The 12,203-nt window shown below is 35.3% G+C and overlaps 1 protein-coding gene across 5 annotated transcripts in view; it reads left to right on the top strand.

The window, feature by feature from the left end:
* Tank (TRAF family member associated NFKB activator) overlaps nucleotides 1-10,862 on the top strand; it is a 67,204-nt gene extending 56,342 nt beyond the window's left edge. For all 5 annotated transcript variants that reach the window (XM_027420330.2, XM_027420329.2, XM_027420331.2 and 2 more), the window contains 4 exons: nucleotides 804-874; nucleotides 1,432-1,547; nucleotides 6,677-7,230; nucleotides 10,409-10,862. In XM_027420330.2, coding sequence (XP_027276131.1) covers nucleotides 804-874; nucleotides 1,432-1,547; nucleotides 6,677-7,230; nucleotides 10,409-10,582 — 915 coding nt within the window. In that variant the 3' untranslated portion in view covers nucleotides 10,583-10,862. The remainder of the gene's footprint in view (nucleotides 1-803; nucleotides 875-1,431; nucleotides 1,548-6,676; nucleotides 7,231-10,408) is intronic.
* Nucleotides 10,863-12,203: the final 1,341 nt, after the last annotated feature.

Raw genomic sequence — 12,203 nt, 5'->3', positions numbered from 1 at the left:
GGCTTCAATTTGAATTTAAGAATTATACAGTTGAAATACAGGGTGAAATTATCATTTATGAGTATATAATATTAGGACTCCTTCAGATTTCAGAATTTGTTGGCTCATAGCTTCAGAAAGCACAAAGAGCTTACCAGATAAGAGGTTTTGTGTATTTTTAACACTGAGCCATAGAATACATGGCTACAATATGTTCTGTGGATATCAGTTTTCAGTGTCAGAATATGTGTAATTCCAGTATAGGCCACAAGGTGGGAGTGAAAGGCAAGGACTTGTATCCAAGCAGCCCAAATACATAATGTATTATCTTTATAAACCTTGTAGATGCTTATTAAGCAAGCAGGAGCTATAGTTTGGTTACTTCTCATGTTACATTTGCATTTCTTATTTTAAGAGATCTATAACAAAAGACAAAGGCATTGATTTACATATATAGGCCATTATTAGTGAATGTCAAAGGACAAAAGTGTCAGAAACATTTTGCTCCTAAATTTCTGGGTATAGAGGTGCTTGATGATCAGAGTAATAATTTTCATTAGCTGAATATAAAAAAGTCCCTTAATTACCGTTATTACACACAGTAATCAAAGAAATTACTGAAAATACTTTATTTTTCTTTTTCCTTGATCTCAGAGAAAAAAAAGACCTATTGTATTTTTATGTGTATGAAACGGCCTGTACTGTGTGTGAGAGAGCAAACACACACATTGATGTGATTGGTTTTCATTAGGTGAACAGTGTACTGTGCTTTCTTGTTTGAATTTGGAAGCATGTAAAGTGTGATCATTTCCTTTCATCTTCAGGTGAGAAGACAAGAAGTGTCTTCTGGAAAAGAACCCTCAAAGGACCTCAGCCTCCCTTTACATCATGAAAGGTGGTTCTAGATCCTTCTGTGCCAACTCAAGACTTACAAATATGCACTATTTTGTATATTTTAAATTTTGTAACAATTGTAAAAGAGGAATAGTTGACTGTTAACTACTGGAGTGGACCTGCATGTGAAATCACCTAACTACATCACAGTTACAAACAAAGCTAGATCTAAAAAGCCGAATTCTCCAAGAGTCCCTTGTTTCAACAAGCCTCGTATTGTGGCCATATTGTTTGACATGAATGAATCCTAATATGAACCAGAGTGAAGAGTAATTAATACTCTATTTGTGATGTTTACAGAGAATATCAGTGTGACAGATGAATAAGTAGATACACTAACACACACTGCATTTATGAACTAGACCTTTTATCATTTGCTTTGTGCCTAGCTTTTCAAATATTAGGATTGTATTTAGGACATTTTCTACAAATTTAAATTTTATTTTTAACATTTAACTTTTCTATATTTCTGTGGTCCATAAAAACTATGCTGTATATATTTAATTATAATAATTTGAAGTTATAACCTTACATTTTAAAATATTGATTTGTTTTTAGGGATAATATAGAGAAGACTTTCTGGGACCTTAAGGAAGAATTTCATACGATATGCCTACTAGCAAAGGCACAGAAAGACCACTTAAGCAAACTTAATATACCAGATATTGCAACTGGTAAGATTTAATTTATCTTATAGTAATTATACTGCTTGAAATTGATTTAACTTTTAATGTAAAAATACTTCCAAATGCTTATGAAAGATGAATAATCTGCATCTTGCCCCTTGTAATTGAACAAATATATGCTGTTAAATTCTATGTTGTAATTATAAAATTCTTGCTTTTTTTCCTGTTTTCATTGTATATGGTGCTATATAGATTTAATTGAATAACCTAATTACCAATCACGTTAGTGAAAAGTAGCATCTTGAAAATATAGGACACATCTCTATATTTTTTATTGGGGATCATATTAAACATTAACTCTCATGTCAGTAAGTAAACTTAAAGCAATACTACTATATATGAGCTAACTAAAATTCTAACTTCACATTTGTTTATAACTAAATTCTGCCTGAAATGTCATTAAACACTAGTTATAGTTTCTGATAAGCTAGTTCAAGAATAAAAATGTAGAGTGCACATTTACTTAGAACCAGTTCTCTTGGCAGCACAAAATAAAAATTGAGTATAAAATACCACTTAGGAACATCTGTTTTGCACACATGTTGGCTTTTTGTTTTTATTGTGGTAGGGTCTCAGCCTGCTGTCTGGCTGGCATGGAACTTGCCATGCCAACTGGGCTGGTCAAAAAACTTGCAGCAGTCCACCTGACAGTTAGAATTGTAAGCCTGAGCTACATGCCTCTGTGTGTGTGTGTGTGTGTGTGTGTGTGTGTGTGTGTGTGTGTGTGTGTGTGTTTGGGCTTTTTTTTTTTTTAACTCTAGACTGGTATTTTGGTAATTGATTCAGTAGTTAAATATTAATAACACAATGACAGAAATTAAGTCTAGCATCCAGACACTTCAGTAAACAAAAGGCTAGTCAAATGATCATTTAGAAGGATAGATTCTCTTTTTATCCATGATTTGGGGTATTCTACAGGCAGTTCCCTAGCAATATGATTTGCAGTTTTCACTCTGGGAGATGTTGCAATAATGATGACTAGCATATCCTTAATTGAAGATCCTGATTTTTCTATGGCATAGCATTTAAAGTCATTGATAGTGTAAGTTCTCTTTTTTGCCACTACCAGCATTTATTTCCAATAAATGGTGAGGGGGAAGAAAAACCTTTGTATATAGATATAATTTGTATGTCCGCACTTGCTGTTTTCCAATCTTCTCAAAAAGAACTCTCAATTTCCCCATCTTAATTTTTGTAATGTTCATGAGCAATTGTTCTTCCACAGAGACTGAAGATAGTAGAAATAAGCAGTTTCACTTAAAATAGGCAAGCTGTGTATGTCTAGAATTCAGAAGCATGCTCTTTGAACATCAGCATCTTATCAAAACATTGTAATAGTGATGCACTCTTTGTTATGCAGAGAACATAACCCATTATCAATTATTTAATACTTTGACCATTTTTAAATTGCATAAGTCTAACTCTTAGTATGTATCTGTCAACCTGAACACTGAGTGTTTAACTTCAATTTCTTCCTCACGGAAGCTGCTTAACATTATTCTTATGCTTTATATTAACTGTGTCACAAATAAGTAAAACATTACTCTTGAAATGTTTTAGATCTGTATTAAATTGAATAAAGCTTTGTTTGGTCCAAACAAAACACAAGATTTTAAATATTATGCCCTGACTGTATAGCTCTATACTATCTATACTATATATTAGGGGGAAAGAATGAAGACACAGTTTAGAAAACATATACCTGTTCAGGGTTTCCAGATACATGTGTCATTACCATGTCTCTTCTGGTCATTCACTCGGGGCAGGAATCCTGAGAAAGGATAAAGGTAGAACTGTATGTTTAAGCAAATATTTCCTAGGAGAGAGTTAGTAGTCTAAAAGCAGGGTCCTATTTCATTGGCTATTAGACAAGAATATAGGATTAGCGTATAGACAATCATCAGCTCTTTTAAGTCAGTCTTCATGATAATTTGCCAAAGCAGTCTAAACAGCCTATGTAAATTTGGAAATCTAATTTTCTTTTCATTTTGCTCAGTTTCCTTGCAAAAATAAATGTTATTGAAACAAATTGTAAAAGCTGCATGCTCACTGGCTTTTGTCTCGGTGAGGTATTGGGATGACAAGTGTTTCATGGACTTTGTTTGATTTCATCTAAGCTCAGACTTCTAGTAGTCATCGGAATCTTAGAATCGTACTCTTACCACATGTACAGATTAACTCAAATTACTTAAATGTAGCTAAGCTCGTATACCAGCTAGCTATTCCAAAAGAAGATACTGGACTACTTCTTACAGCTGACTGATGTTTCCCTGTTTGCTTTGGAGGGGGATTAGGTCAACTGTTAAGAAAGTCACTCCAAGCACAGTTCTGCCAGCTTGACCCTCTCTGTGTAGAAAGCAGCATGTTCAATTTAACATAATGGCTCTGACAACACTCTGGAGTTGACTACCTGGGCTTTAGTGCCAGATTTAGCTTCACAAGCTGAACAGCCTTGGAAGTAGCCATGGAGTTAACCTCTCCATATCCATTCCTTTGCATATAAATTAGAGATAATAATAGTGCCTGAGTTGGCGTTCCTTTGAGTATTAAGTGGATTAATGTACATACCACAGTTAGTGCATGGCACATGGAAGTGCTATCAGTGTTAATATTCGTTGCCATTAGTAGCAGCTGCAGATGCTAAAGCATTTACCTTGTTCTCCTGAAAATGAGTTGAGAAGATATTTCTTCTCAGGTATTGCAGAGCTTTACTCCTGTTTCCTAGCATTTCCTACGACCCTCAAGTTGACTACCAAGAAAAGTGACTACTTGAGAGTAAATGAACTTTGTCAACCTCAAAGGTCAAAGAAATTCAGCAAAACAATTGAGTTTGGTCTCAATTACTGTACTGTTTCTAGTCACAGCCAGAATGTCTAGTAAGTATGGGTTATAATTCTAGATCCTGTGAGGAAAAGAATATAGTATCATATGTGTGCCAGGCACTAGGTGGGATATCTGGGTAAACAGGGAGCAGAACATGGTTTCAGGTGCCATAGAAACCTGTTTTAATGGGGGAGGGGAAGTCTGTTTGCAAATATAAAGATGTTCAGTCCTCAGAGTACCTAAACGTCATGGGAGAGCCATCCAGAGAATCAAAGTCTAGGTCAAGGTGGGAAGGACAAGTAAGAGTTAGGCGAAGAGCTACACATTGCAATGCCTATAGCCCGGGCTAGCAAGGCCAGGGCTGGAGTACTGAGAGTTTTGGGGTAAACCTGGATGCCATAATGAGGCAGTCTGAGGGAGAGAAAGGGGGAGATGTGTAGGTGTGTATGTAATGCTACAGAATGAACTAAAGAAGGTGGAGGCATTGTACTACACACCATATCCAAACAGAAGGCTTTTTCTGTTGGAATGTACTATGGCAACAATAAGTGTCATAAGACCCTAAAGATCAAAACAATATAAAGAAATTGGCACTTGTTGAATGCTACTAACGTAAACAGACTGTGGAAAGTGCTATGTATATCCTGTACTCTTATGCCTGCTTCATTGGTAAAGTCTTCATTTGTGAATATATGACTTCACTAATGACTATTAATCTGTTGAATAAAATGTATTGCTGCACGAATAGTACTGCACACTTGTAATTCCAGCCCTTGGGTGGTGGAGTCAGGAGGGTTAGGAGTCCACTGCTAACCTCACCTACATTGGAAATTCCAGGCCAGCCTGAGCTTCATAAGACCCCCATCTCAAAAACAAAAGCAAATAAACAAATGCACTGCAAAACACATTGGCTTCTTGAAGTGGCATTGTGGAACCTATGTTTTTTCCAGTATCTCGGGATCATAAACATGAACTGTGCTTTGATAATTGTTGGGTGTGTTTTGGTTTGCTTTGGTACTGTGAAATATATCTCTTGCTATATTTATTACACTGTAGCCTTTGTTGGCTTTTTTTAAAAGATCTAATTTTAACCATGGGTATGTGGGTATGTGCATGAATGTGGGTACCTGTGCAGGCCAGAGATATAGGATCCCCTGGAACTGGAGTTATAGGTGATTGTGAGCCACCAGTGTGAGTTCTGGGAAATGAACTCTAGTCTTCCTGAAGGGCATGTGTACTCTTAGCACAGAGCCGTCTTTTCAGCTCTATACTCTAGTGTTTTCTGAATTCATAACTCCACATTTTTGGTTTACTAGCCTCCTCCCATACTGCCAGCATTTGCTGACTTCTTGTCTTTCTTTAACAGCTCATATTTCCATTTAATTTGCTATGATCTCTGTCACTCTAACTGGTTCCTCAGAAGTTCTCCTTGCCAGCATGTGACTATACCCTAGAGATTTTGTTGGAGAAAAGCTTATTATGAATGAGCTAAAGCAGCTTTGGTGCCCACCTCATATCTGCATGTTAGTCAGAGAGCCTTTCTAAATATGAGAAATGATATATACACATCGTTTTATTTCTCTTTCTTTTTTCTTTTTTTTGAGACAGGGTCTTACCATATAGCCCTGGCTATCCTTGAACTTGCTGTGTAGATCAGGCTGGCCTGGAATTCACAGAGATCCACCTACCTCTGCCTTCTAAGTGCTGGGACTAAAGGTGTGCTATACCACACCCAGCCATATTCACATGTAATTCCTTAAAGTACATCCCAAGATATCAATCTCTTTTGCCTTCACTGTCTTCTTTTTTTCCTGATTCTGACACCACTCAGTGTAGACAGTGACTAAACTGACTAAAGTTATACCTAATAACACATTGCTATTAGGGGAAATGAATTAACTTATTCCTGTAGTAAATGATAAATGCTCTAATTATTCATATTCATATATATATATTTAAACTTAGAATTGTGGCCTCTGTTACAAAGTAAACATATAAGCTACAATCATTTTTGTAAGTGTAAAGCAGTGTAATTGAGAACAAGATGCAAAGCTTATAGTAGAAAACCTAGGAGAAAACAAAGCAATTAAGTTGCAGCCTGTATGCTGTTTGGTTCACCTGCAGGGGACTGCTATTATCCTCATGGAAGATGGGAGCAAACATAAAAATACCAGTTGTCTTCAGTTGGTATATAAACCAATAGAAAAACAATAGTCCTCTGCCTAAAGCTGTTTCAGCTGTTTTTTTCAATGATTTGAGTGTGACTATTTCCCTCTGTATCCTTTTTCCTGCAGACACACAGTGCTCTGTGCCTATACAGTGTACTGATAAAACAGAAAAACAAGAAGCGCTGTTTAAGCCCCAGGCTAAAGATGATAGAAACAGAGGTACGCCGTGTATTGAATCTGTTGTTACACCAAGAGGACTGGGCCGAGATGAGGAAGACACCTCTTTGGAATCACTTTCTAAGTTCAATGTCAAGTTTCCACCTATGGACAGTGACTCTGCTTTCTTACATAGTACTCCAGAGACACCGAACATCCATACTCCTGCCACATCTGAGGCAGTGTGCCAGGACAGATTTAATATGGAAGTCAGAGACAACCCAGGAAACTTTGGTAAAACAGAAGAAACTTTATTTGAAATTCGGAGAATTGACCCCATAACTTCAGCTATAGAGAACCTTAAAATAACTGACAAAACAAAACCCTCAAATCTTAGAGCTCCGTGTTTGCCAGCTGGAGACCATAATGTGTTCTATGTAAATAAATTCCCACTTCAGGACCCGCCTGATGCACCTCTTCCCTCACTGGATTCCCCAGGAAAAGCTGTCCGAGGACCACAGCAGGTAACTGTTTTGCATTAACAAATATTTTATTATGTGTGAACACACATTTTGTCATACATGCACAGATACGAATCTCTTTTAAGTTACCAGACATCCACTTTAAATTAATGACTATCCATAGTTGAGGCTTTCAGTAAAATATGTAAGTTATGTAATAAAGGACATGAATTTTGAATATGAACATGATAAAGGTCTCTCGTGGGTTTATGGCATGGCTTTACATGCTTAGTCCTTCAGTCACAGCTTGTTTATAGCAGTATTCTAGTGGATGGTTTATTCAATTTGATAATGTGAAACAAATACTAAAAGCTATACACATAACAATACTAAAAGTTATACACATAACAATGTATAATTTTCCATAAGTAGATAACTGCACCAAATATTAAAAATAAACTGTCATTCAGCCTACTTGTTACATTCTCAGTTATGGTAGTACATAGTTCTGTAAGGTTTAGTGTGGTTGCTAACCTGACACTTAACAGACATCTTACATATTTTTTTCAAATAATGAGTTATTTGAAATGATTCGTATGAATGAGTTAATCAAATGTCTATTTACTGTTTATGAAGCATGAAGACTTTATAGCCCATGAATCTAATCCTACCATCCTGTCTTTCAGATTCAGGGTTTTTTTCACATAAATATTCTTTTTGTTAGGGAGGAAAATAAATTTTGTTTAGTTCCTAAAGACAAATGAAAATAAATAGAAGCTTGTGGGGAAAAAACAAAATCCTCATTTGAACTTTTGAACATTTAGTTTTCTTCAATATAGAAAAATTCCTTTGGCTTTAAGTATTCTTAGCAGCTAAAGGTCTTTAAACAGTGTGTAAGGGAGGAACAGTCAGACTGGAGTACATTTCAGTAGTAGGTAAAACTAGGGGTTCTGACAAGTCTTAATTATTAACTCTCTGCCTTCTACCCTGTACCTTATTTCACATCATGGTCTCAGCTATAGTTGCTACCAAATGAAACAATTAAACAATTTCATTTATTGCTAGTGGAATTCCTGTGGAGCTGTGAACTGCATCAGTTCTAATGCTTGTTACTCTCTCTCCATTATATCTCTTGCTTGTTCTTTTCCTAGTCAGTCTGTGCATTCATGTTTCAGTAGATGGCACCCTGCATTGTACATTTACTTTCTATATTGCAGCAAGGGAAACAGCTGGTATGTGATTACAACTTGATGGAAAAGTATTCAGCTTTAAAAATTCAAGAGAATTGGTGTTGAGCTGTCACAAGTCATGGGGCATAAGGTTAGATAATTGATATTGTGGCAGAAAAAGCAAAGAAATTGGTTTGGTTTAAAGGCCACGTTACAGTTGTAGTTTGCAAAAATATTTATTTAAATGAGTATTTTGAACATTACTCTTTGGTATTAACAAAGCCCATGGGTACAATTCTTGAGTGGTCCACAGATAGTAAGAAAAGAAGTTTTGATTACATACTTTATTTTTACTTTATATTAATCATCATTACCAATTATGTATTTTTCACTTCAGTTTTCATAGCAGAGACTAAAATCTATATCGGCTGATTTTTGTTCTGTGTGATTTTCTTTTTTTATTTTTGCTGAGTCAGTAATCAAGCTTCCAATTAAATTCTAAGAACAGATCGAATCTGAACTAAAAGCTACTGTTAGATTTGAAAAGTAAATTGTCAATGGAAGATTGGCTTACCAAATTTAGGAACTGGTTCACTTTTAAGCTAATTTCTTGCTGTTTTATCAATCTTAATAAAAAATACCTTTAATCATTTCATTACTAGCCACCACAGTTTTGCATTAGAGTGTTTGTTTTTTTTTTACTTTTTCATTAAACTACAGCCAGTAACATTTGAATCTAATTAACTCTTAACTAATTCCATTTATAATTATTACTGCTTTTCTGTCATCAGGGAAATTTTTCAACAAAAAAGTGCTTTACCCCAAATTTTATGACATTTATTTTAGATATTTTTAATTTTGTGGCAACAGTCACTTCCCATGAAAATAAGTTGAGTCCACATTCTAAGGTGTTTGTAATAACTCTTCAATGTGTCTTGCTACCAAAACAGAATTTATATATTAAAACTGCTGTACACAGCTGTCCTGCAGTGCTCATTATTAGACAGTGATGCCTTGAAACCCAGATACTTCAATTAACAATACTGTTTATGTAAATACTTAGCTAACTAGAATGAAGTTAAAGGTGTAAACACTGTCAGGTGCCGAACTAAACTGTGTTTCATTAAAAACATTAGTAATTGGAGCACAAAGGAATCTCTTTGAATGGTATTATGAGGTGACTCTCTTAATTTAGCTAGGTCAGGGTAATTCACCTGTGTCAAGGTACAAATAAGTTGTTAATAATCGGGCTTATACAGTCAGGAGAGTTAGATATTCTTGTCAACATCATTTTTAAGTAGCTACTGTTAAACTAATTCCTGTGTAGTATTATTCTAGACTTCTTTAAAGGATATTTACAAGTTTTTGTTTGCTAATAAGTACACTGGAGCTGGTTCTATTTAATTACAACTTTCCAAAGTTCTTTAATTGGGCAACTATTGACAGGTTTTTATTTTATTCATCTGCAAGAAAGAGTGAGGCCAAACTATAAAACAGGCAAAGTAAGCAATCAAGAGAACATGTCTCAGTTTAAATATTGTCGAGTGATTTAATATTTGAATTCTTTTTAAACTGACAAATGGAATTTGTGTAGTAGTTTAAAAGAAACTTTTCTGAAGAAGTCAAAATGCTTATTATATGTGATTTGTTTATTTGGATTTTGAATTGCCTTTAATAAAAGTGTGCTTGTACATGTATTATTACAATTTAAGGTTCCTTAAATTGTGAAGTAGAAAATATAGAACTTCATAAAGTCTAAAGTACTGGCTATTGTTTCAAAACTATTGCCATTGAGATAACTGAATATTGATTGGAGAGATGGCTCGGTGGTTAAGAGATAACTGAATATTAACGACTGCTGGTGTTAAACTGGAGTATTTTTAAACACATAAGGATAAAATTCAGGAGTATGTGGTTCAGTTGTGCCCACTCTGAAAAAGAAATCTGCTTTAACATTAGATAATTTCTGATAAAAGCTCATATAAAAGTCATTCATATATTTGGATTTGAAATTCAATGCAAGTTGATTTTAAATACAAATAACAAAAGATGTTTTTGTTTGTTTCCTGCAGCCCTTTTGGAAGCCCTTTCTTAACCAAGACACTGACTTAGTGGTACTAACTGGCACAGACTCGGAATGCCTTAAAGCTCAAGTGTGTGAATTCTGTCAAGAGCTTTTCCCACCGTCCAATACATCCAGGAGGGATTTCCTCCGGCATCTTAATTCACACTATCATGAGACTTGAGTCACATTTGAAAACAGACATATTATGTTCTCTGATGATTCTGGATTTGTAATGCTGGAGAATGCTTGCTTGTAAGCTAGATTTAAGATGGTTTATAAAAGAAATTCAGTCATAGCTATTTGAATTTTTTTCTAAACTTGTTACCTTAGCTTTTGAGATCATTTTGTCTAAAATTAATTCATTATATTCATGTTTACACTATTACAATAATTCAAAATTATGCATGTGACTTAGAGTTACATAATAATTTATGTCTCAAATATATACAATTATTGTTTGACTCGTGAGATGTATTAAATTTGATAATGCCAAATGTTTATAGGATATTATGTATAGGATTTCACTTGAATTTTTAAATTATTTATGCTAAAGATAATGTTCTTTTAAAATACATAATATAATTTACAGAGAATAGCAGACAATATAATTACCTAAGTAAATACCAAATTAGACATTAGTTGCCCAATGAAAATTATTTAAACATTTTAGATCTTTTTAAAAATAATACACATGGTTTTAATTTTTACTATGTGTATAGATGCATGATTCAATGAGTTATATTAAAATTTATGTTGTGATCATTAAAATTGTTCTCTTTTTCTGAGGTAAATAAATAAGTGACATTTGGGGAACGTTCATAAAATTCATGTCTCAGAATTTATTACACATTAGTAGGTCACTTTAAAATTTAAAATGATCTTTCAAACTAAGCAGTCTAAATTTTTTCCTTTTATTGAGAACAAATGCAAAAGCCTGAAAGGAGAATCCATATTTATTAATTTAGATTAGAAATGTTCAAATTCGTGTTGAGAAATTTGCTATTCATTGTTAGCAGCCTGATTGATGGCCACTGGTCTCGAGATGTCTGAGAGAGGGTACCAAGTATGCAATGCTGCAAAAAGTGTTCAAAATGAGACTTCCCTTTCTTCATGATTCTTACCATTTGGGCTTCGCCTACCACCCACCATCCCCAGTTTTTAAAAATGGTTGAGACACGGCTTCCATGTAACTGTCCTTGAGCAGTGTGTCATACTGGAGGGTTTAGCGTGGGGGAATTTGAGCAGGCCTCTGTACCCAGTGGAAGAATGAGAGCGGTACCTCGACTTCTCAAGGTGCCAAACACATCACATTGACATCTTCCTCAGGAAGGTGACATGGCGGTTATTAGGTATTCACTGTGAAGGGTTCTGAGGCATGTACATCTTTTCTATTGCCATCAGGCTGAATGGAAATGCCTAGACAATTATCCAAAGACTCTCCTCTCTTCCCTGTACCCTCAGTCCTAGCCTCCCCTCACCACACACACACACACACACACCCTCAGAACTTCCCAGTATGTACCGGTCAGGATATACTCCACTGCCTCTCAGAAAGGAATTCTTTTTTTCCTCTCCTCTCACATATCTCCCTGGCTTGCTGACAACCAGAAGAACCTCTGTAAGTGGTTCTTAGCGCCCAGAAAAGTGATTCAGAGTGGTCCACTACCCACTTCTCTGGCTATCCTTTCGTCACCACTTTAGTAAGAGATGGGAATTTTAAGATTCCAGCAGTACCCAAGCTCCAACTTGTTAGGGCGGAGACACTATTGGGCCGCCAGAGAGGGGGCTTCTGTCCTGCTCTG

Source organism: Cricetulus griseus, chromosome 6 (genome assembly GCF_003668045.3).
Source record: "Cricetulus griseus strain 17A/GY chromosome 6, alternate assembly CriGri-PICRH-1.0, whole genome shotgun sequence".
In the NCBI taxonomy this organism is placed as follows: Eukaryota; Metazoa; Chordata; class Mammalia; order Rodentia; family Cricetidae; genus Cricetulus; species Cricetulus griseus.
This window is presented reverse-complemented; position numbering and strand designations above follow the sequence as displayed.